Genomic DNA, 26,197 nt, shown 5'->3' on the forward strand with positions numbered 1-26,197 from the left:
TCATTGTCCCTGAGCTCTTTAGCTCAAGGCCACAGCCCTACTGCTTGAGCCACATCACCACTTCTGATTTTCTGGTGGTTAATTGGAGATGAGTCTCATGAACTGTTAGGCCTGGCTTTGAACGGTGATCCTCAGATCTCAGCCTCCTGAGTAACTAGGATTATAGGCGTGAACCACCACATCCAGCCTAAGATTTTTTACTTTATTAAAGATTTACTACAAGGTCCCACTAAATTGTACAGATTCTCTTGCATGTAGAACAGTGTTTGATTTGCCTAAAACTTCTGGGGCAACTATATAAACCAACTAAATAAATTCAAGAAGCAACATCTGAATTAAATTTGGTTTGAGTTGTATAATATGATATACAATAAAAGTAATTTTATTTGCACTACTATTACTAATTTTTTGTCAGAGCAAAATAATGGCCCCAAAGATAACCAATGATGCCACCTGAAGCAGGCAACTGACTGAGGAACAACAAAACCTAATATAATTTTGCTATTAGTCTTTATTTAAAAAAATTTTTTGTGGGTCATGGGGCTTAAAGTCTGGGCCTAGGTGCTGTCCCTGAACTCTTCAACTCAAGGCTACCGCCCTACCCCTGGGCCTGGGCACTGTCTTTGAACTCTTCAGCTCAAGTACCGCCTTACCTGTGAGCCTAAGCCCTACTTCCTGTTTTGTAGTAATTATTTAGAGATTATTTAGAGTCTCCTGTTTTTTAGTGCCTGGGCAGGCTTTGAAACGTGGTCCTCAGATCTCAGCCTCCTGAGTAGCTAGGATTACAGGTGTGAGCCCTGCGCCTGGCTAAACAGTCTATATTGTCACTACCAATAAAAGCTAAAAGAAAAAAAAAAAAAATCCCATCAGTATACTTACCTTCTTGAACCATATGAAGTTTAATAGTGGCAGGTTACTTACATACTTAGGATATATCAGGTGCTACTGGATCAATTCATCCTCTCAATAACTTCCTGCATAGTCACTCTCATTATCCCTGATTTATAAATGAACAAATGGACTTGAATGCTACCTAAGATCAGTAAGCAGTAACTGGCAAAGCTGAGCTAAACTTTTAAATCATCTTTCTATGCTGCCCCCTGATGTGGCAGTCACATGCAGGATGGAGAACAAGACAAAAGGTAAGAGTAGAGATAGGGCTAGTAGAAATAAGTTTAGGAATATAGTATGCAAGGCCCACATTATGCAATAAAATAGGGAGAAAGAATTAAAGAAAGAGAGAGACACACATAGAAAGAAAGAACAAAAAAGAAAGAGAGGGGCTGAGAGCGTGGCCTAGTTGTAGAGTGCTTGCCTAGCATCCATAAAGCCCTGGGTTTGATTCTTTGGTACCACATCCACAGAAAAAGCTGGAAGTGGTTCTATGGCTCAAGTGGTAGAGCTCTAGACTTGAGAAAGCTCAAGGACAATACCCAGGCCCTGAGTTTAAGCCCCAGGCCTGACAAAAAAGGAAAAAAAGAAAGAGGAATAGAGATTGAGACAGAGAGAGGGAGAGAGAAAGGAAAGAAAGAAATGTGCTTGCAATGAGGTCTCCAGAAGCTTCAGACGTTGGAGGGGCACTTTCCCAGGCCCTGACCTAGATGCTGCTCCATACTTAGCTATGACAATAAAGCAAAAAGAACTAGGGGGGGAAAAATGGTCTTAAGCCTTCATTTGAAGGTTACATACCAAACCAAGGAGACAAAAATCAGACATGTGGGAAGTGCTTCTGAGTAAGTAACTTATTACAACATAGATTCATTCAGATGATATGAAGTCTCTATGAAACACTAAGTTTTGCTCAACCCTTCAGGAAAGTTGAGCCAAGAGTAAGATCAAAGCTCAGGGTACAAAACTCCCCCCTTAAGATCCATATCAACAGCCTCCAGGGGGCATGGGAGCAAAGGGCAGATCCCAGGCATGTGAGTCTAGCATGCCTGTGAGGAAGCAGGTTCCCAGCAATTCTTTTTCTCCCTGGACCTCACCCTCTGCTGTTAACCAACCCTGAGCCAAGATTATTAGCATGTGTGTTTGTGGTCTCAGAATCAGAAAGCCAGGTTAGCTGGAATAGGCTAATTATGACAGACTGCAACAAGGGCTCAGGTATTAGGACAGTGGCAAGAGGGCATAGTAAATATATATCCTTCTCTGCCAAGGCCCAAGTAGCTTTCCAGCCAGGAAAGGACTCTGAAGACATCAAATAAACATGCAAGTTCCCAAAGCCAATCAGGCCTACAACAACAGGACTTAGCACAATTAGCAATGCCCTGGACTTACCTGACTGGAACACATATCGGGCCAGGCCCTGCATCAGTTCTGCTGGCCACGTTGGTGGTGCAGACTCTCCAGTTTCTCTCTTCAGACGAAATGTCAATTCAAACCCAAAACCACTAGGTCCATCTGTTCCTGTAAACCTGAAACGAACAAAAAGTGAATGTTTTCAGTTAAAATTAGTTAAGAAAAACAATCTTTTAAAAAGTCTTAGTTTCCACTTTGTGTAGTGGCTCAGCATATGAACCCTCTATTAAAAGCTATTTCCCAGAGTACTAGCCTTAGGGGTAAGAAGAACCTCGAAAACTTGTGTGGCTATTTTTTCTCCTTAGCTTGTTGCCTGCTGCAGGTACATGTTCATGACCTTAGCGCAGCCAATCAAACTCTCCCATTGGCACTATAAACTCTTAAGTTTCAGATTTTGATTATCTAGAACATTCTTTTCTGTATGATTAAGGCATCATTATTGAAAATCTTCCTGGTTAATGCTCCTTACTACTTTAAGCTGTTAATAAGATCCCACTTAATTTCCTGAGGATACATGTCCTGTGAACCACTCAGGCCATATGATGTGAAGATAGATTCTTCTCTCACTCTGGTCTACCATGGTATAATCCTGGTCTCCAAGGTCTACATCTAAGACAGGTCCTTGGGTAGATTCCAAACAGGGAGTGGGCCCATATTCTCCTAAGACATATGCACCAATCAGCAAAGAGCCTCATTAGTCAAAGAAACCTGAAGAAGCAGTTTGCCTCCCTTCCCATTTCAAGTGACCCACAATGGGCAAGAAATGCCTTCTGTAGCCACAGCTCCTCCTGGTGACAGGACAAGATCAAAGGAATCTTGAGTGAGTCTCAGGAAAGGCCCTGAAAGAGCCTACCACCAGAAAGCAGAGGTCAGGCCTGGTAGAAAACTATACCTCCTCAGGGGAGGGAGATATCTAGAGAAGTGTTCCTTGCTTGCATGAGAAGGGTTAAAAGTTAAAACAGGTTCATGACATAATTTTCAGTAATTATATCTTGTACAAACATGAGCCACAATGATTATACACATGTAAACTCCCCAGCATACAAATACAAACCATAAGTTAAGATGACAGCCAACACTTCCTTGCTAGCCAACCTCCCAGAACATGTGATATGAGGAATCTCAAGGGATGATGACACAGTGAATGCCTACCCTGGAATTCCTCTCATCATCATCATCATCATCATCATCACCACCACCATCCCAACCAGAGACAGGTTAGGAGGCTAGATAAGCCACAGAAGCTGACATTAGTCCTTCTTTCAGCTTTTGTGCCTAGCACACATAAGAGAAGATAATCTCTGAAAAGCTAAGTCCAATCTCTTGCAGATTATAAAGGAATCCTTAGAAATTATCATGGTCAAGCCCAACTATAGTTAAGGAAGTACGCATGGTTTATAGTTTTTCCAGTTATCAAGCAATGTGGGAAGCACTTTTGAAGGATACACACAGATTTCTGGAGACATGGCTAAATTAAAAAAACAAAGTGATATCACCTAAGTTATTTAATTTCTTTTCTGAATTGTCCTGTTAGGGTCAATTCAGTACAGAAGCTGAGAGAATGGCTATGCAAACAAAGTCTTCAAAAGCTGCTTCCTAGAGGCTGAGGGTTTGGAAAGGGTGTTAGAATCTGGTATAAATCAAGATGACTATCAGGCATAGTGGCTCATTTCAGTAATCCTAGAAGACCAACAAGGCAAAAAGACCTCATCTCAACCAATAAAAGCTGGAGATGGTGACTGAATCCTGTCTACCCAGCTCTGTGGAGAAATATAAGTGGGATTCTAGTCTGGCTGTCCAGGCATAAATGGTGAAAGCCTACTAGAAAAGCAACTAAACAAAAAAAGTGTTTGGGAACATGGCTCAAGTGGTAGAGTCCCTGCCTAACAAGATTAAGTCCTGAGCCCAAACTCCAGTACCAAAGAAGAAGGAGGAGGAGGAGAAGGAGGAGGAGGAGAAGAAGGAGGAGGAGAAGAAGGAAGAGGAGAAGGAGGAGGAGAAGGAGGAGGAGAAGAAGGAAGAGGAGAAGGAGGAGGAGAAGAAGGAAGAGGAGAAGGAGGAGGAGGAGGAGGAGGAGGAGGAGGAGGAGGAGGAGGAGAAGAAGAAGAAGAAGAAGAAGAAGAAGAAGAAGAAGAAGAAGAAGAAGAAGAAGGAGAAGAAGAAGAAGAAGGAGGTCCCTGAATCTAACTCTGAACTTTGTAAAACAAGATGGGTCACTAGGGCAAAGGGAAGATTTCAAACAGCTACCAATTAAGGGCAGCTTTGTAAAGCTATTAGACCATTATTCCAGAACTTTCATCTTGAGCCAAAGGAAATACATGATTTCTAACCACACAAACTTGAGAGACTAAAAGAGACATGTGCATCCTCAGTTGCAAATGAGAACCCAGAAATGCAGAGATGAATCATTTGTACCCACATAGCACCACCTTAGTAAGAAGGGCCACGTGCACACATGAGCACTGGCATGCATTCACGCACATGCATGTGTACACCATCTGTTTCCATGCAGGGCACTTTCTGGGCCAGCTCTGTGGTAGGCAAGCCAGCCCTCACTTGGCTATGGGGGAGGGAGAGGCTGGCCAGATGGTCTCCACCTGTGTTTGATTACCACCCACTAGGCTGGTTGGACAAAAGCTCTACACTCTGAAACATGAGTTTGGAATGGTCCAGCCTCAGGATAAACGCACAGCCGGGGCCTGTCAGAAGGCCTCTTTTTCAAAGCAAGCTGTCCAAGCAATAGCCAAGTGACAAGGTCATACGGCCTCCTGCAGGGGAGTGCCTTTGGTCTGGACTTCCTCACGTGAGGGCCTCTCCTGCCAAAGTGTTTTTATCTGACCAGAAAATGAAGCCACTTGGAAGAAGCAGCTGTCTCCACCATTTTCTGAGAGGAAACATGTACTGCAAAAGATGAGATCTTAGTCAGAATGATTCCCCCCTCCCCGCTCCCCAACATAAAAAGATCTAAAATACTGACTGGTGGAAAATGGGCCCGTAGAATTTCTCCCTTCAGGAATTTTTAAAAGGAATAAGTTAAAGATTCTCCCCATCTGGTAGAATAGAGTAAGGAATCTGTGTTGTTGCAAAAGAATGGATGAGATGAGCTCTCAACTGTTTCCAGCCCAAGAAATTTTGATCCTACTTCCTGAGATGGCCAGCGACAGGCTGGCATTGTCCCAAGAGCCTGGAGGGCCAGAGCCATGGCTATGCCAGCCTTAGCAACATCATACCAACTGACCAACTGACAGAAAAAAAAAAAAAAAACAAAACATGTGCCCTTAAAGCCGTACCACCAGAACCTGTTGAAAGCTTCTCTTCCATCATGAAGGAGTATCAATAGTAACTAATGGACCAAAATGGCAGATAAGCCAGCCAGAAGGTGAAAGGAACTGCACAAAGTCTTTCTCTCCCCTGGCCCCCACCCCATTCCTGGGGTTTGAATTCAAGGCATTGTCCCTGAGCTTCTTTTGCTCAAGGCTAGCACTCTACCACTTGAGCCACAGCACCATTTCTAGTCTTTTCTGTTTATGTGGTTCTGAGGAATTGAATCCAGGGCTTCATGTATGCTAGGCAAGCACTTTACCAACAAGCTACATTCCCAGGCCCTGTATAGAGACTTTCTAGAGGAAACACACTGGGGGACACAGAAAAGGCCAACCTGGAAGATGCTATTCTATTCCCAACATCACTAGTCATGAGGGAACCACAAGTCAAAACCTCAGTGATGAGCCAAGAACTTAGCCTAGCATGCATGAAGCCCTGGGTTCAATTCCTCAGTACCATATATGGAGAAAAAGCCAGAAGTGGTAGAGCACTACCCTTGAGAAAGCCGAAGGACAGTGCCTAGGCCCTGCGTTTAAGCCCCAGGATTGGCAAAACAAAACCTCAGTGAGACAATCGGGCATCAGTGCTCATGCCAGTAATCCAAGCCACTCAGGAGGCTGAGATCTGATGATCACAGTTCAAAGCCAGCACAGATAGAAAAGTCCTGAGGCTCTTATCTCCAATTAAAATTAAGAAGGCCAGATGTGCAGATGTGGCTCAAGTGGTAGGGAACCAGCTTTGAACAAAAAAGCTTAGGGACAACTCTCAGACCCTGAATTCAAGACCCAAGACCAACACACACACACACTCACCAAAAGAAAAAAAAAATATCTTAGTGAGATAGCACTCTACACCCCTTAGGATAGTTAAAACAAATCAGGGAAAAACCAGTATTGGTGAGGACGAGAATAAAAGTAATAACCTAGCTACTCAGGAAGCTGAGATACGAGCATCAAGGTAATTTAAAGACAGCCAAGGCAGGAAAAGTCTGTGAGACTTGACTCTTATCTCCAATTAACCACCAGAAAACCAGAAGTGTAGTTGTGGCTCAAAGTGGTAGAGTGCCTGAGCAAAAAGCTCAGGGACAGTATCCAGGTCCTGAGTTCAAGCACTACAACTGACCAGAAAATAGGGAATGCCCATACACACACAATATGTGCGTGCGTGCCTCTGTGTGTGTGTGTGTGTGTGTGTGTGTGTGTGTGTGTGTGTGTGTGTGTAAAATGGTAAAGTTGCTTCAGAAAATTGTTTGGCTGTTCATAAAAAAGTAAACAGAGCTGGGAGCTGATGGTTCACTCCTGTAATCCTAGCTACTCAGGAGGCTGAGATCCAGAGGATGGTAGCTCAAAGTAAGCTCAGACAGAAAAGTCTGAGAAACTCTGTTTCCTGACTCTTTGCTCCCTCCACCAAACAAACAAAAGCCAAGGAACAGTAAAAAGCAGGGTATGAAGCTTAGCAACAGCCAAGCAAGCCAAGCTCAGACCCATTATTTCCCTTAATGATATTCTTCCTCTCTCTCCCTCTCTCTCCCCCTCCCTCTCCATTTCTCCCTCCTTCCCTTCCTCCTTCCCTCCCTCGCTCCAGTAACATGCTGTATAGCCTTGTAACATAGGAGCAATAGCTCTTCCACATGGCCATAATATCTAGGTTTGTGTATGAGCACCATATGATGTTCATACAACAAAATAGCCTGGAGTCATTTCTCATAACTTATTCCTGTTAAGTGATGCCATAACTCTGTGTGTCTTCTAAGCCCATGGTAAGATGTTTGACCTTATTTATCATAATGGAAATGTACATTAGAGCAAGCTAAAACAACTGTGGGAAAACAAAACAAAACAAAACAAAACTGAGACACCATTCTCACCTATCAAATGGACAAAATAAGTATGAAATGACATTCTATTGGTAAAGTTGTAAGGAAAGAGGAATTGTTATATCCCTGGGGGAAACACAAACTAGTAAATCACTATGGAAAAGTAAGAGAAAACTCATAAGCCTGATACCGTACATACTCGGGAGGCTGTGACCAAGAGGATTTTGGTTTGAAGACTGGGCAGAAAAGTCCTCCAAATTACCCAGCAAAATGCTGCACTGGAGGAGTGGCTCAAATAGTTGAGAGCCAGCCTTGTGCAAAAAAAAAAAAAAATAGAACAAGAACATAAGTCCCTGAATTCAAGTCCCTGTGCCAGCACCATCCAAAAAAAGAAAAAGACAAGTGTGTGTGTGGGGGGGTGGCAATCTTACAGTCTATTGACAGATGAGTGAATTAAAAAATGTGTTAATATAGCCAAATGCCAGTGTCTCATGCCAGTAATCATAGCTATTCAGGAGGCCAAGACCTAAGGATTAAAGTTAGAAGCCAGCCAGGGCAGGGAAGTCTGTGAGACTCTTATCTCCAATTAAGCATCAAAATGGCCAGAAGTGGAGCTGTGGCTCAAGTAGTAGAATGGTAGCCTTGAGCAAAAAAGCTCAGGGATAGTGCCCAGGCCCTAAATTCAAGCCCCCAGGACCAGAGCCAAAAAACAGAAGTATCTTGATACTTAACAACAGAATATTATTCAGCCATCCAAAGGAGATATTGTATCTTTTTCTGGTTTATCAGCATGTTGATTGGATTCTCACACACTTGTGTGATATGTGCCTCCCTCAAACTTTGTTACAAAATTGGCACATTACCTGTCTGACATGAAAGGAGGGAAAAAATAAGGAGACACTGACACATACAATGAGGAGGATGACCTTGAAGACACAATGCTAAATGAGATAAGCCAGACACAAAACAACGAACACATGACTCCATTTATCTGACGAACCAACAACAGACAAATCCAGAGTCAGACACAGAAGAGGTCTTCAGTAGAAAACAAGAAATTATTCTTTTTAACAGGAAGATTAAAAAAAAAGCTTCAAAAGTAGAAGGTGGTAACAGCTTCACACCAATGTGAATATACTTAATTCCAGTGAACTGTACACCTAAAAATGGGGAAAGTGTATATTATGTATATTTTACCACAAACACATGGGTAATTAAAAAAATCATGAAACAAAACTTAACAAACTACATCTGAAAATATTTGAGTAGCTACTCAGGAGGCTGAGGCAAAAAGACTGTTTTAGTCAGGCATCTAAGACCAGCCTGTGCAACACAGTGAAACCTAGTCTCAAAAACATAAAGGAGGGGCCGGAAGTTTGGCCTAGTGGTTAAAGTGCTTGCCTAGCATGCATGAAGACCCGGGTTCGATCCTCGGTACCACATACATACAAAAAAGCTGGAAGTGGTCCTGAGGCTCAAGTGGTAGAGCTCTAGCCTTGAGAAAGTCCAAGGACAGTGCCCAGGCCCTGAGCTCAAGCCCAGGACTGGCAGCAAAAAAAAAAAAAAAAAAACATAAAGGAGGGCTGGGAATGTGGCTTAGTGGTAGAGTGCTTGCCTAGGGCTCAGCCCTAGTACCACATAAACAGAAAGGCTGAAAATAGTGCTGTGGCTCTAGTAGTAGAGTGCTGGCCTTAAGCAAAAGAAGCTCAGAGACAGTGCCCAAGCCCTGAATTTGAGCCCCCAGGACTGGCCAAAAAAGAACAAATAAAACCATAAAGGACTGAAGGACTGAGGCAGTATGGTGGGCCTTTTGGTAGGAACAGAGAAGCTGGGCAGTGAGGAAGGTACATGTCAGAGTCTTATTCTCAACCTCCTTAGACACTAGAAGGTTCCAGGAGTAGACCAATAGAAATTAAAAATCACATAAAATTATACCATACCAGAATTCAATACTAGAAAAGAGTTTAGTGAAGTAGGTGCAATTGTAGAACTAAGCCAAGATAATGACAAATAAACTCCATGTGTCTCTGTTTCCTTGTCTGCACAACTTTGTATAGGACATTCTCCTCACTGGGCCAGCACAGTACCTGACAGGAGCTAGCAACTTCACAGGATCCTCCATACATCTGTCCTCTCCCCTTCTTCATATTCACTAGAAGTGGTTCTCATCACCCCTTGGAAGCATCTGCAGATGACACAGCTTCCCCAATTCCCAGACTCTGGGACTTCATGGGCCAAGTCCTTCAAAAGTGGGCTGAATCTGCAGGCTCTGGCCAATTTCCTGGCCTTGAATCCCTCCCAGAGCCCTCTAACCCAGCCTGAGATTCTAGGGCTACTATTCTTTGAGTGACAGTCATGACAGCAGAATTCAACAATTACTAAATAAACTCCTCTAAAGACAATGTTTTTTTGTGGGTCATGGGGCTTAAACTCACTCAGCCTGGACCTGGGCGCTGTCTCTGAGCTCTTCAGCTCAAGGCTACCACCTTACCCTTGAGCCAAGCCCCATTTCCCATTTTCTAGAGGTTCATTAGAGATAAGAGTCTCAGATCCTTTTGTGCCCAGGCTGGCTTTGAACCCTGATCCTCAGATCTCAGCCTTCAGAGAAGCTAGGATTACAGGCATGAGCCACGGCTGCTGGCAAAGGCCACTAAAATGCAAGTGAATTATTCACTTTGAATAATTCACAATTATATTTCATTGGCCATTCAAAAAAAAAGTTTTGCTTACAATTTCAGTACCATACTGAGTAGTAAAAGTATAAACTCAGCTACTCAGGAAATGAAGATCAGGAAGATCATGACTCAAGGCCAGCCTAGTCATCGCAATCAATAGCTGAAAGCAGTGGTGTGCACCTGTCACCCCAGCTATTGGGGGGACTATAAATAGGATTGCCATCCAAGCCACCCTGGGCAAAAAATAAGATCCTATCTCAAAAAGAACAAAAGGGCCAGGGGATGATTTCAACAGTAGAACATCTGCCTAGCAAGCATGAAGACCTGAATCCAAATCCCAGTACTGAATTAAAAAAATACATCAGCCTAGGGCTGGAGGTGTAGCCCAAAGGTAGAGCGAATTTTTGCACAAGGTCCACGTTCAATCCAGCACCATAAAAAAAGGAGAGAAGGCGAGGAGGGAAGGAGGGAAGGAGGGAAGAAAGGAGGGAGGGAGGGAGAGAGGGAGGAAGGAAAGAGACAGGGATAGAGGCAGGCAGACAGCAATCAGGGGGCATTAGACTCACACAGAGAAATGAGTGTGATGAAGTTACAGTTTAACTCTGAGTTTCACACACTTGCTTTCTGCTACAGCCTATCCAACCAGATTCATGGAATGCATTTGCCTCATTCAAGTAGCCCTATTCTGAGACCCCTTGCCAGGAGCCAAAGACCACATTCCCACAGCTAAGGAACATATTCCCACAGCATTCCTCAAGTTTAAAAACAGTAGCTTCTGGGACAGATTCAGCTGAGAATCTGGCCAAACAAAGCTTCCTGGCTCCCAAGACTTGGTGACTTAACTCTATCTTTGGCTTTCAGTGAGCAAAGAACTTCCCAGACACACTGGATTTAAGAAATGCAAGCCAGCAGGTGGCTCACACCTGTAATCCTAGCTACTCAGGAGGCTGAGATCTGAGGATCAAAGTTCAAAGTTAGCCCGGACACAAAAGGACCTGAGACTCTTATCTCCAATTAACCTCTAGAAAACAGGAAGTGGGGCTTGGCTCAAGGGTAGGGCAGTAGACTTAAGCTGAAGAGCTCAGGGACAGCACCCAGGCCAAGTTCAAGCCCCATGACCCATAACAAAAAAAAAAAAAAAAAAAAAAAGGAGAAAAGAAGAAGAAAAAGAAATATTCACACAGGGGCTGGGAGTGTGGCTTAATGGTAGAGTGCTTGTCTAGCATGCATGAAGCCCTGGGTTGGATTCCTCAGTATCACATATACAGAAAAAGCCAGAAGTGGCACTGTGGCTCAAGTGGTAGAATGTTTGCCTTAAGCAAAAGAAGCTCAGGAGCAGTACCTAGGCCATGAGTTCAAGCCCCAGGACCAGCAAAAAAAAAAAAGAAAGAAAAAAGAAAAAGAAAAAGAAAGAAATGCTCCCACAAAGAGCAGTGGATTCTTTCTTGCAGGATGGTGGGGCTCACAGTCAATGTTCCCTACTGGAGATCCACTGTAACTTCTTCCCTTTCCTCCCAAGAGGAATGCCCCTAACAACCTGTGGGTCCACCCCAGGGAGTTCCCAAGTCAGTCAAGCATGCTAGACACCTTGATAGCTCTCACATATCACTTTTGTCTTGAAACAATATCTTTACAGTATTCTATAAAGTAGCCCAGATGTGGGCCATTGGGAAGTGAGGTGCTTCCTGTGCACAGGTGTGCAGCTCTAGGGCTTCCTGCTGGCACAGGAGCCAAAAGATCTGTCCACAGGACTTTGTCTACCCTCTATCCTTTAGGGCTTTAAGAAATCAACTCCCCCAAGAAGATCGAGACACTTGTAATAGAAAAATAGCAAATCTTTATAGCATCTTAATTCCCTAAGGGCAAGGACTGTACTTTTTGTGTGTTCTGTTCATGGGTACAGCTTGTTAAGGTTGAGCCATACTAAATGGTTAATAACATTTCCATTGTTTCCCAAAGAGATCATCAGGCTTCAACACTAAACAACACACAAGATAAGACAGCATTAAAAAGCAATAAGCTTCCTCTTAGTCACTTTCAAAGTCAGATTCAAATATCTAAGTGGTATTAGCTTTAGACCACTTGTACTGCTGTTTCCTTTTCAGAGAAGTAGAAGCAACATTCAGCTCTCCTGCTCCACACTAGTGCTGGGGTCCTCTGCCACTGGAAAAGCTTCCTAAAATTCCACTCCTGCTCCCTCACCTTCATTCCATCCTTTTGCTTTCCTCATCAAATTATTTATTATGTCGTATTTTTTTAAATAGTAGCAGAGTTTGAACTCAGGACCTCATATACCCTCACCTTGTGTATAGTGGGCACTCTACCAAATGCACCACATAACCAAGCTAGCTTTTTTTTTTTTTGGTAGGTCATGAGGCTTGAACTCTAGGCCTGGACATTGTCCCAGAGCTCTTCAGCTCAAGACTACCTCCTTACCCCTTGAGCATCAGCCCCACTTCCCATTTTCTACTGGTTAAGTGAAGATAGGAGTCTTATGGTCTTTAGTGCCTGGGCTGGCTTTGAACCGTTATCCTAAGATCTCAGCTTCTGGAGTAGCTAGGATTAAAGGTGTGAGGCACTGCACCTGGCTGCAAGCTAGCTTTTTGTTGGTGTTTTTTTTTGGAGATGGAGTCTTGTAAACCCTTCTGTGCAGACTGGATTTGAACTAAAATCTTCCAGAGCTCAGCCTACTGAGTAGCTATGATAATAGGTGTTAGCTACTAGCACCTGGATCCTTTTTCCTTTAAGACTATACTGCACTATGTAGCCCAGGGTGACTTCATACTTAAAATTCTCCTGTCTCTGGCCTCTTAAGTATTGGTATTACAGGAATATACTACTATTGCTTTCAACATAATTTTGCTGCACTGTCCTCCTCTTCCCCTTCTTCCTTTGCTCTTCCTTCTTCCATCCCTCTCCCTCTCCCTGTTTCTCTGTCTCAGTCTCTTTCTCTCTGTCTCACACACACACACAGACACACAGACACACAGACAGACAGACAGACAGACAGACAGACAGACACAGACAGACACACACACACACACACACACACACACACACACACACACACACACACACTTTGTCTCTTTCTGTTTGTTATGTTTTGTAATGTGGTACTGAGGCTTGAACTCAGGGCTAGCGCTTCCTGCAACTTACCATCTGTTCAACAAATATTTGGTATACTAAAGAAACGCCAACACATAAAACATGTTCACATGCTGGGAGGGGAGAGTAAGCCACAAAAGTAAATAAGTAAACCAAATAAATGAATAAAATAAGCTAGATGGTAGTAACTCTGTGCTTTAAAGTCAGGAAAACAGAGATGTTACTTTATGGAAGTGATACAGGGTTCCTGTTTTGGGTTTTGGGGTTTTTTTGGTGGGTCACGGGGCTTGAACTTGGCCTGGACGCTGTCTCTGAGCTCTTCAGCTCAAGGCTACTGCCCTACAGGGTTCCTGTTTTACAGATGTCTTCATTGACAGGCTGTGAGGAAAGACCTAGGAGGTGAGGGAGTCAAGTAAGAGGCTGTCCCCTGGTAGAGGTTTCCAAATGAAAGGAGGACAAATACAAAGGCACAAAAGTGCCTGGTACAGCAAGGGAACCAGACTGTGGTAAACAAGCAAGAAAGAGAACAAAGGAGATGAGGTAAACAAAATAAAGTGCATAGGACCTTGGAGACTGTCATGACCTGTAGCTTTTACTCAAGTGAGACTGGAAGCCAGGAGACAGTTCTGAGCAGGGAATCGACTGCATGAGATGCTGTGCAAACAGTCTCTGGCCAAAGAACTGACACAAGACTAACAGATCTACATTGGCAAGGTTCCTGCAAGTTTTACTCCCAAAGTTCAGTTACTGCCTTCCTTCTGGACCTCTTCTCTCTGCAAAACCCCTGGCTGGTTACAAGAATGAAAAATTGTCAGACTGGCTCCAGGAGGACTGGGATTCAGGGTGTGTGCAACTTGATACATTGGAAAAGCTATAAGGAGAAGGAGAGGGGGTTAGGCAAGACGCAGTGTCCCTCTCAGTTTTCATTACATATTTTTTTCCTTTTACCAACCAAACTTTCAGAAGTGGTTTAGGAATCAAATCTATCAAATCCAGAAAGCACAACCAGCCAGCCATATTCCCTGGGGCAGGGGGCCTGCTCTAGGCCCTGGTCTCTAGCAGTTCCTTCTCCCCACAGTACTGACCGTACACTGAACAGCCTGAAGTCAGAGGTCAGGCAAACTGGGAGCTAGAGGGAGAGCTCCAGTAACCAATTAAGGTCAGTTCTAGAAAAACACAAATACTTCCTCATTGCTGGCCTTCATGAAGCAAGACTGATTCTAGGACTAGGGATTCTGAGACCTCATTAACCTGGAAGAGAGAAAGAAAGAAAGAAAGAAAGAAAGAAAGAAAGAAAGAAAGAAAGAAAGAAAGAAAGAAAGAAAGAAAGAAAGAAAGAAAGAGAGAGAAAGAGAGAGAGAGAGAGAGAGAGAGAGAGGGACACAGAGACAGAGACAGAGACAGAGACAGAGACAGAGAAAGGAAGATGGGCTGGGAGTGTAGCCTAGCAGGAGAGTGCTCACCTAGCATGCAGAAAGCCTTGGGTTTGATTCCTTGGTACCACATACACAGAAAAAGCCAGAAGTGAAGCTATTGTAAGATCACTAGCCTTGAGAAAGCTCAAGGGCAGTGCCCAGGCCCCAGAGTTCAAGCCCTAGCACTGGCCATTAAAAAAAAAAAAAGAGGAGGAGGAGGAGGAAAGAAAGATCTTTGTGGGCCCCCAATTTCTATAGACATTCTGGCAAAAGCTGGGAATGAACCACACTTTCTGGGAAGCTGTTACAAACCTAAGTTCTCACTAGTTAATAGGCAACTGGCTTAACCTCAAATGAGGGCTGATCACATTTGTAAGATTCTGGATTCCTTTTATAGATTAAGTCCTAAAAGATGATTCCACAAGGAGAAAGACAGCACTTAGGGCGTTGAGGTTCTATCAGGCCCACCTCCCCATAGGTTTCCAGTTGAAGGTCCTTTCAGGGAAGACTAAAGGTTTTTAGTCGTGGGGCTTGAACCCAAGGCCCAAGCACTGTCTTTGGGATTTCTCAAGGCTAGAGCTCTACCACTTGAGCTTCGGCACCACTTCTGGCTTTTTTCTATGTATGTGGTACTGAGGAATCGAACCTAGATCTTTGTACATGCTAGGCAAGCACTCTACCACTAGACCAAACTCCCGGCCCCAAGACTAAAGGTCTATGAAGATCAGGACAGGATCTGTGCTGTTCATTACCACAGATCTCCTGCCAGAACCACAGCCCAGTAATGACACTCTGCACCACAAAGCAAAGTCAGGCCCTCCAAAGAAGAAGAGCCCATGATGAGTACTGCCTGCCCACCATCACTGGGTAGACCTTAGGCCAGGGAAGGGCAGCACACCATCTTTTCTCCTAGATTCATTCAGCAGTCCTGCTGAAAACAGACGGTATTATTACATAATAATATAGCCTTTAGTACTTGAAATAAATTGCCCACTTATTTTGGGCAATTAAAAGATCACACCCATCTTTGGATATTTGTGCCTATAACTATGAATATTTTGTTTTCCTGAGTACAGAGAGCCTAGAGCAGGCATGAGACAGCTCATGGTGTCCACCTCTTGCTAATACCAATCACCCAATCTTGACAGACTTGCGTAGGGGAAATGGTGATGGAGATTGCTTTTTGGCGAGAGGATTGCACTATGTATCCCATACTGGCCTGGAACTCACGATCCTCCTACTTCCACCTCTTAAGTGAAGTTTACAGGTATGTGTCACCATGCTTAGCTCAATCTTGACCTTTATAAGAAGAAAACAACAGCACCAAGTACAACATGCCCTCAAGATTACTACTACCATGTTGAGAGTACAGTTGTGGTTTTGGTAAATGATCCAAGCATTAACTGATAATAAGTGAGCCATCAGCAACTGGTACAAATGCATACTTCAGTGTTCTGTGCTGTTATGGGGGGTGGGATGGATGAAACTAATGTAACATAATAATGGAGGAGGATCAGGCTCCCAAGCAATTGTGCTTTTTTTTTTTAAAAAGACTCTATAAATCATAGCAGTAGTGGGCAAGCTAAATGTATAGACGACATTAGCCAGGTAGCAAGCAGGTAAGCCTTGCAGGGTGTTAAGGCTCTATAGGGAGCTAAAGGCCCATGTACACCTGGAATAGCACCAGTCACTATGAATTTCTAGAGGACCAGAACAAGAACAGAGAAAGAATCACAAACAAAAGTTAGTAAGATTATGAGTGATTGTATTCTACCTTCTCTAATTTCCAATACTTTGGGTAATATGCTTCATTTTCTTTATAAATGAAAAAAGAGACAAGACACACCAATCTTTCTTTGTCCTTCCCTCCTTCCTTCCCTCTCTCCGTTGCCCCTGCTCCTCTTTCTTTCTTTTTTTGGTCAAGGCTAGCACTCTACCACTTTGAGCCACAATGCTACTTTCAGTGTTCTGGTGGTTAACTGGAGATAAGAGTCTCCTGGAATTTCCTGCCAGGCTGGCATCAAACTGTAATACTCTGAGCTCAGCCTCCTGAATATGATTACAGGAATGAGCCACTGGTACCCAGCTACACCTGTCTTTCATAGTATACCGGAGGGTACAATCTCTCTCCAACCTAGGGACTAGGTACAGGTCCCTGTATCAGCTGGACTTTAAAGAAGACATATCAATGGAAAAAAATAGAAGTAGAGAACTCGTATTTGGATATTTGAAATTTGATAGGGAAGGGGGGAAAACCAAGACGGGTGGGGGGTGTGGGGGGGGAGGGAAATGGGTACCAAGACATGTGAAAGGGTATCAATGTATGTGAATTAATGCACCTTCTATCTGGCAAATATCATGTAACCCTTTTACTAATTACAATAAAAAAAATAAATGTACTAATACATGATCTTTATAATAAAAATTTAAAAATAAAAAAAAAGAAGTAGAGAACTCATTAGCCACTCCCAAGCTACAGTAGAGATAGGAGACTTCATGGGTAGATATAGCATCTAATCAAGGACTTGAACATAATTACTGATTTGAAAAGAGATCAAAAGGAAAATATACCAGAAAACATAAAAGGTTCCACTGGATGAAACTGTGCTGTGAGAAAAAAGGCATGCATGGGGGGGTGAAGGGGGGGGAAGGAAGTGAGGAAACAGAGAAACAAGCCTGAATCTAGCCTAAAATCCAGCTGAGTCAAAGTGGCAGCTTTAATTTCAGGTAGAGTGCTAAGCTGAGCCCTGCCCCTACCTGGGCTAAGACCATAGGTGCACCTTCTTACTAGATGGCCCAGAGTCATGTCTTTTCTTGAGAATGTACAATTTCACATAGTCATCCTGAAATTAAAACATATCGAAGAGGAAAGCAAACATACAGAAGAAGAAAGCAAAAGGATGAAAGCTGCAGAGCAGCCTGCCCTCTACTAAGTCTGCAGAGCCCTTCCTCTAGCTTTACTGGGACAAAAACCTGCCATCTCTGCAGGTGGCTTATTAACAAAGCATTCTGATGACAGCTTTGGGAGGAAAGCTTGGGCCCAGACAGAAACTAGGCTCACAGACAGGTGTGTACAGCAAAGATGAAATTTCTACTGAAAGTTCTAGAAAATGTTATGTTAAGTTTCTACAAGCCAGGCATGGTGGCTCATACCTGTAATCCTTGCTACTCAGCAGGCTGAGATCTGAGGATGCTGGTTCAAAGCCAGCCTGGGCACTAAAAACTCTTATCTCCAATTAACCATTAGAAAATTGGAAGTGGTGCTGTGGCTCAAGAGGTAGGGTGAAGAGCTCAGGGACAATGCCCAGGCCCAAGGGTAGGGTGGTAGCCTTGAGCTCAAGAGCTCAGAGACAGTGCCCAGCTCAAGCCCTACAATCAATGACAAAAAAAGAAATAATAATAAGTTTTTGCAAACCAAGCTTTAAGCAGGGAAAATTAGTATTTCTTAACTATAGAAGACCAAGGTCACACTAAGTTACAAATGAAAAAGTTAAATTTAGTGTTTTAATAAATAACTTGTGTAGAGCAGTCCAATAAAGAATACGAAGGGAAGACCAGGACCATGGCCTAGTGATAGAGTGCATGTTTAGCATACACGAAGCCCTGGGTTCCATTCCTCAGTACCACATACACAGAAAAAGACAAAAGTGGTGCTATAGCTCAAATGGTAAAACTCTAGCCTTGAGAAAGCTCAAGGACAGAGCCCAGACCCTGAGTTCAAGACCCAGGACTGGCAAAAAAAAAAAAAAAAAGGGGGGGGAGGGTGGAAGTGTGGTTTAGTGATAGAGTGCTTACCTAGCATACACGAAGTCCTGGATTTGATGCCCCAGTAACACATACACAGAAAAAGCCAGAAATGGCACTGTTGCTCAAGTGGAAGAGCACCAGACTTGAGAAAGTTCAAGGATAGTGCCCAGGCCCTGAGCTTAAGCCCCAGGACTGGCCAAAAAAAAAGGGAAAAGAAAGCTCTCCACCAAACAAGTAAAAGCAGCCACAGGAAAGCAGCAGTTTCAGCCCTACAAAGGGCCAGGAAAACTCCTCACTCCACTGGCATAGCTGTCATTGAGTCAGCAATTATGGGACATGGCCTGGAACTCCCATGGTAGTGAGATGCAGCTCTACCCATGGAGCTGCTAGCATTCAGGTCAACTCCTCACAAAGGCTGTCTTTGGAGCCAGCACAGTGCATACACAGCAGATGACCTGCCCTGGTGGAATCCCACTAGGGAAGTCTGCTGTATCCACAAACACATTCTTTAGCTAGCAAGCCTCAGAGGCCACCTATGTCCCTTGCAGTTTTGTTCAGCCAAAGCTGCTGGTAGCAAGGGCAACCAGAAATCCTCAGAGAGAAGCACTGAAGCTGCTTCCTTCATGGAGCCACACATCCCTACATTCCATCCACAGCTGCCTGGCCACAACGGGAAAGGCCAAAGCTACAGGCTCTAATAAGCACTTAGCAGCTGAAGTTCATCTGTGTGACACCTCCTGAGACCAGGAACTTGCACAGGACAGTCAATCCTGTTGAAGTCAGTTGAGGGTAGCCTCTGGCTTCCTAGAAAAACACTACTTTCTCCTGTGGTTTCCCCAAGCTGGAATTTGTGCCATCTCTCTAGCTTTAGAAACAACCTCTTCAGACCTTTTGATTTATTCATAGAGGTAAGAGTAGGAGAATAGTTGCTAGGGGCCAAGGAGAGTAAGAGAGAGGGATAGAAAGAGGCTGGCCAATGGGAACTAAGTTACAGTTAGATGGGACATGAAGTTCTGATGTGCCATTCATTGCATAGTTGAGCCAGGAGTTTGGCCTAGTGGTAGAATGCTTGCCTAGCATGCATGAAGACTCAGGTTCGATTCCTTGGTACCACATACATAGAAAAAAGCCGGAAGTGGTGCTGAGGCTCAAGTGGTAGAGTTCTAGCCTTGCAGAAGTCCAAGGACAGTGCTCAGGCCCTGAGCTCAAGCCCAGGACTGGCAAAAAAAAAAAAAAAATTGCATAGTTAAGTGACTATAGATAATAATAATTTACTGTACATTTTAAAAAGCTAAATGATAGAATCTTAAATTTATTGGGCTATAAGGAATAAGATAGGTATGCCAAAACTGATTTAAACATTAAACAATTTATACATCTGTCAAACAAATCAGGATATATCCCTATATCCCATCACACAATTCTGTGTCACTTAAAATACATCTGGACAATTTTTTTTTTTTTTGGTCAATCATGGGGCTTTAACTCTGGGCCTGTGTGCTATCCTGAGCTCTTCAGCTCAAGGCTAGCACTCTACCACTTGAGTCACAGTGCCACTTCTGGTTTTCTGGTGGTTAACTGGAGATGAGTCTCACGGACTTTTGTGCCCAGGGTATCTTTGAGCCATGATCCTCAGATCTCAGCCTCCTGAGTAGTTAGGATTACAGGCATGAGCCACTGGCACCCAGATTGTATCTGGACAATTTTTATGCAGTTATCAGTTATAAATGAATTTACAGTGGTACATGGTGCCCTGGGTTCAATCCATAGCACTCAAATATACAAAAGTAATTCATGGGCCAGGAGTGTGACCTAGTGATAGAGTGTTTGCCTAGCATGTATGAAGCCCTCGGTTTAATTCCTTAGTACCACATACACAGAAAAAGCCTAAAATGGCACGTGGCTCAAGTGGCAGAGCTACCCTTGAGCAAAAAGTGTCCAAGTACAGTGCCCAGGCCCTGAGTTCAAGCCCTAGGACTGACAAAAAAAAAAAAAAGCAAGCACCAATTTATTTATTTTTGTTGATTATGGGGCTTGAATTCAGAGCTTGGGATCTGTCCCAGAGCTAAGGTCAGTGCTTTACCACTTTGAGTCACAGTGTTACTTCCAGTTTTCTGGTGACTAACTGGAGACAATTGTCACACAGACTTTCCTGACCAGGCTAGTTTTGAACAGTGAGCCTCACATCTCAGGTTCCTAAATAGCTAGGATTATAGGCATGCCCAGCTTAGCTTGATAATCCTTGGCACCCACCCCTCCCCGCCGAATGGTGGATGAACTCTGGGCCTGGCGCTGTACCTGAGTTCTTCAGCTCAAGGCTACCACCCTACCCCTTGAGCCACAGCACCACTTCTGGTTTTCTAGTGGTTAATTGGAGATAAGAGTCTCATGGACTTTAGTGCTCGGGCTGGCTTTGAGCCAGGATCCTCAGATCTCAGCCTCCCGAGTAGCTAGGATTACAAGTGTGAGCCACCGCATGTGGCTTGCCTTGATAATTTTATATAAAGAATTTAGCTTCATATCCTTCCTTGGAGCCACTGCAGATCCGGCAACCTAACTCTCTCCTCTGTGCTCTCTGATCACATTCTACTGTCTTGGCTTATAGTATTTATTAATATTATAACATTTCATCATGTTCCCCATCCCTCTAGAACATGAATGCCCTGTAACAGAAATTATGTCATACTATTTTATTGTAAGATGTCTATTACGTGATTACTGGGGGGGGGGGAGGGAAGAACCAATGCTTCTTTTTATTTGCTCTGTCTTTTTTTTTTTTTTTTTGCCAGTCCTGGGCTTAAGCTCAGGGCCTGAGCACTGTCCTTGGACTTTCTCAAGGCTAGAGCTCTACCACTTGAGCCTCAGCACCACTTCTGGCTTTTTTCTATGTATGTGGTACCAAGGAATCGAACCCGGGTCTTCATGCATGCTAGGCAAGCACTTTAACCACTAGGCCAAACTCCCGACCTCTGCCTTTTTTTTTTTTTTTTTTTTTGCTAGTCCTAGCACTTGAACTCAGGGCCTGGGCAGTCCTTGAACTTTCTCAAGGCTACAGCTCTACCACTTGAGCCACAGCACCACTTCTAGCTTTTTCTGTGCATGTAGTACTGAGGAATCAAACCCAGGGCTTCGTGCATGTTAGACAAGCACTCTACCATTAAGGCCACACTCCCCACGAACCGATGCGTCTATTCTTTTCTTGAGAATGAGAAAACAACACTTCGTGTACTACGTTAAACAGGAATACATTAAATTTTAATGAGACCTGACCATGTAAAAAGTTTGCAAATGACAGCTTTTCTTCAAGAAACCTACCAGAGGCAGGGCCTGATTATAGGCTCATGCCTCTAATCCTAGGTACTCAGAGGCTGAGATCTGAGAATTGAGGTCCAAAGCCAGACTGGGCAGACAAAGCTAAGAAACTCTTACCTCAAATTAATCAGCAAAAAGCCAAAAATGGAGATGTGGCTCAAGTGGTAGAAAGTCAACCTTTAGCAAAAAAAGCTAAGCAAAAGCTTGAAACTCTGAGTTCAAGCCTTAGTACGTACACACACACACACACACACACACACACACACACACACACACACTCACCCACAGAGAAGAAAAAGAAACTTCACCAGAATCAAGAATAAGCCAGACACACCTGCACAAGGCCAATTATAAAAGCACTTTTGACAATACAGAGCAGAACCAGAACTGGGTAAATGAAAACATCCCCTTCCAAGTCCTACTGGCAGAATGTGATGCCGAAGAACACTATGCCACAAAGATGAGGTGTGAACTCAAACAGAAGTTTCACTTTCTCTAAATGGCTTGTGAATGGCGAAACACCTTATCATATAGAAATAACAGACATGCCAGAGACTAGTGTTAAACTAGAAAAAAACAGTAAGAAAGGCCCTACCCCTAATTCAGATGTTAAAACATGGACCTTTCTCTACTATATTTGTCATCTTACTTTGAGCGTTAGATCCGTACCTGACAAGTGGACAGAGTGGGACAATCCTTACACTACATAGGAAACAGTTTCTTTTTCAACTATAATAAATCTGTCAATAAAAATGTCCTCAAATAGCTGTACCAAATGCCCTCTGCAGGTTCTTATTAAAAGTATAAATTAAAATCTAGCATGGTCCCTTTATTCCCTCCATCTGTTTGCTATTCTAGCTCCATTTATTAACATTCTAATACAGGGTCCTCATTTCAGGTAAGATTAAGTCCCTGTTCCCAAACCTTCTGCTGACACTCCAAACATTTGGAAAGCAAATACAGGCAGGCCCAGACATTGCTTCCACCATGCTGCCATGTGCCAGTAAAGAGATGAGGCCTGACCCAGTGAACTTAACACGAGAGAAGCTGGGTTGGGTCTATGGTCAGAGGTGGTTTAGCCTGATGGATGAGAACTCAAACTTTGGCTCAGCCCAATTCAATACTAATTCCTTTTTTTTGTGTGTGTGGGGGGGGGAATCTTGAACTCAGAGACTGGGCATTGTCCTTTAGTTTTTTCACTCAACACTGGTGCTCTCCTGCTAAGCCACAGCTCCACTTCCAGCTTTTTTGGTAATTTAGTGAAAATAAGCCTGGACACTTTTTGTCCAGGCTTCAAATTCTGATCCTCAGAGCTCAGCCTCCTAAGTAGCTAGGATTATAGGCTGAGCCACCAGTGTCCAGCTTAACTTTAATTCTTTCACAATCTAGATGTGAGACTTAGAGTAGCTCATTTATCTTCTAAACAGACTTAGATTCTCTCATCTATAAGATGAAGATAAGAAATCTTAGTAAGATTGTAAAACATAGCCAGCAAGAGTGGCTCATACCTATAATTCTCCATACTCAGGAGACTAAGATCTGAGGATCATGGTTCAAAGCAAGCCAGGGCAGAAGGTCTCTGTGAGACTCTTATCTCCAATTCACCACTCAAAAACCAGAAGTATCACTGTGGCTCAAGTGGTAGAGAGCTAGGCTTGAGTACAAAGAGGTTCAAGGACAGTACCCAGGCCGAGTTCAAGCCCCATAACCAGAAATAAATAAATAAATAAAGTTAAAGGAATATGGGTTCTGGAGTCAGAATCCATGTATTTGAATTCCAGCTCTGTCTAACACGTGAAGCCAAGCAAGTTATAGAACCTCCTTGATTTTTGGTTTTCTTATGTACAAGGTAGGATGAATGTTAGTGTCTACCAGTTTAATTGTGTTATTGTGAAAATTAAATTCATTAGTAACATACATATACACAAAATAACTAGAAAAGCATTTGGCTTATAATCAGTGCTTAACAGATGTTGTTAGTTTTTATAATCATGCCAATTATAGCTAATGTTTTAGAATATTGACAATTAAGTTTAACCTGGTATTAAAATGTGTTTGCGGCCAGGCACTGGTGGCTCACGCCTGTAATCCTAGCTACTCAAGAGGCTGAGATCTGAAGACTGCAGCTCAAAGCCAGGCCTAGGCACGAAAATCCGAGAGACTCTCATCTCCAATTAACCACCAGAAAACTAGAAATGGCACTGTGGCTCAAGTGGCAGAGGGATAATCCTGAGCTGCAGCAGCTAGGCCCAGAGTTCAAGCCCCAAGACCAACAAAAAATAAAAATAAATAAAATGTGTTTGCTTCCTCCCAGAAAAAATAAAGTATTTGGAGGGAAAAGGCAAGTAAGATTTAGAAGTATGCAGAGAAGCAGATGGAAGCAGACCAGCATTTAAAAAAAAGGGGGGGAGGACGTTGGGAGTGCTTGTCCAGCATACACAAAGGCCTGGGTTCAATTCCTCTCTACCACATACACAGAAAAAAGCCAGAATTAGTGCTGTGGCTCAAGTGGTAGAGTGCTAGCCTTGAGAAAGCCCAAGGACAGTGCTCAGGTCCTGAGTTTAAACCCCAGGACTAGAGAAAAAAAGGCGGTGGGGGGTGGGGGGATAAAAATGAGGCCAGGTGATGGTGGCTCTTATCTGTAATCCTAGCTACTCAGAGGTTGAGATCTGCATCAAGATTCCAAGCCAACACAGGAAGAAAAAGTTCATGAGACCCTTATCTACCATAAAGCCAGAAGTGGAACAATGGCCTTACATCTAAAGAACAGTACCCAAGCCTTAAATTCAAAGTACTTGCACAAAAAGAAGGAGGCAAAAGGAAAAGGAAGAGGAAAGGAGTCAAGTGGATAATTCAGACACAGAGCACAGATAAATGCAGGTTAAAAAAAGTAGGTAGGATTGGGAATCTAGGTGAGTGATAGAACACTTGCCTGACAAGCATAGGGCTCTGAGTCTGATCCCCAGCATCACCCCTCCAGTAAGAAGAGAGTGGGTATCCAAGTAATCTCAAGTACTTGAGAATGGGGCTGAGGTGAAAGACTGTAAACTTCAGTCAGTTTAAGTAACTCAACAAGAGAAGAAGAAGGAAGAGGAGGAGGAGGAAGAAGAAGAAGAGAAGGGAAAAAAGCAGCAGCAGCAGCGGCAGCAGGAGCAAGGAGTAGAGAAAGAAGAAAAAAAGTGTAATGTCAGGTGCTATGGTACATGCCTACAGTCCAAGCTACTCAAGAGGCTGAGGAAGGAAGATCTCTTGAGCCAAACTTGAAGATAACCTGGACAGCAAATCAGACATTACCTCTAAAGCAAAATCAAAGCCAGGGATCAGTGGCTTATGCCTATAATCCTAGCTACTCAGGAGGCTGAAATCTAAGGGTCAATATTCAAAGCCAACATGGGGGCCAGGAGTTTGGCCTAGTGGTAGAGTGCTTGCCTAGCACGCACAAAGACCCGGGTTCGATTCCTTGGTAGCACATATACATAGAAAAAGCCAGAAATGGTGCTGTGGCTCAAGTGGTAGAGCTCTAGCCTTGAGAAGGGCCAAGGGAGACTTATCTCCAATTAAGCACAAAAAAAGCCAGAAGCACAGCTTTGGCTCAAGTGGCATAGTGCTAACTTTGAGCATAAGAAGCTCATGGAGAGCTTCCAAGCCTTAAGTTTAAGCCCTGGGACGGACGGACGGACGGACACACGGACACACACACACACAAAACAAAAAGGAGATAAGGAAGGTAAAGGGATATATACAAACCAAGTAGAATACAATGTTAAATGACAGAAATTGGGGTGTGAATAGATTGTTTGCTATAGAACTTAATTTGGCTTTATGTTGAAAATTTTTCAGGTTTGGGCTGTAGCTCCAACATAGAGAGCATACTTAGCATGCACAAGGTCCTGGGTTCAACCCCCAATGCCACAAGGAATAGGAAAAAGAAAGAAAAACAAAACATAAATTTCTGTGTTAAACTAAGAGGAAAAAGGGAAACATACAGAGGCATCAACCCAAGTTTGAGGGCAAAGACATGTTGCCTGTCCTCTAAGCCCAACTCCACAGAAGGCCTAGAAAAATCGAATGGCTTTTTTCTGTACTAGAACCATGTTCACATTTGGATAACTACAACATGAACAGAGGGCAGAGGGCAGAAACACACAAGTTCACTTGAGAAGTGGCATCCTCATAGCAGTGCCCTTATCAAGAAAAACCTCAGAAACCTGCCTAAGAAATGGCAGGTAGAGAGTGAGTCGGTGGCATATACTCACTCGTGTACTCTGCTATCACCATAGAGATCACTCAGGCCAAAGCTGATATAGTGCCAGTGCTCAGGGATGTTGGCAGAAGGGCTCCCCACGTTCCTGTACATGCTAACATAGTCCAAAGGGTCTGGGCCTCCCAACCTGCAAAAGACAAAAATAAAAGTGTTAGTATGAGCCTGGAAAGCAGACAATGTCAAATGGGTTTTTTGAGGCTCTGCTTCACTAAACCCAAAGGTCTTATCCTGGAGGAACCTA

The 26,197-nt window shown here is 43.5% G+C and overlaps 1 protein-coding gene and 1 non-coding gene across 5 annotated transcripts in view; one reads left to right on the forward strand and one right to left on the reverse strand.

Moving 5' to 3' along the window:
* The window catches only part of Sufu (SUFU negative regulator of hedgehog signaling), a 98,535-nt gene that overhangs the window by 67,697 nt on the left and 4,641 nt on the right, over positions 1-26,197 (reverse strand). For all 4 annotated transcript variants that reach the window (XR_016537802.1, XM_090345989.1, XM_090345988.1 and 1 more), the window contains exons 2-3: positions 25,949-26,083; positions 2,278-2,414 (exon numbers count right to left, since the gene is read on the reverse strand). Coding sequence is in view for 3 of the 4 variants with exons in the window: in XM_090345988.1 (XP_090202114.1) it covers positions 2,278-2,414; positions 25,949-26,083 (272 nt within the window). In the remaining variant the exon portion in view is untranslated. The remainder of the gene's footprint in view (positions 1-2,277; positions 2,415-25,948; positions 26,084-26,197) is intronic.
* LOC150053894 (small nucleolar RNA U13) lies at positions 8,208-8,311 on the forward strand. The gene has a single exon (XR_016537954.1). It is a non-coding gene; the product is annotated as a small nucleolar RNA U13 (small nucleolar RNA).

The sequence above is a fragment of the Megascapheus bottae genome, chromosome 15, assembly GCF_031878675.1.
Source record: "Megascapheus bottae isolate mThoBot1 chromosome 15, mThoBot2.hap1, whole genome shotgun sequence".
Lineage (NCBI taxonomy): Eukaryota > Metazoa > Chordata > Mammalia > Rodentia > Geomyidae > Megascapheus > Megascapheus bottae.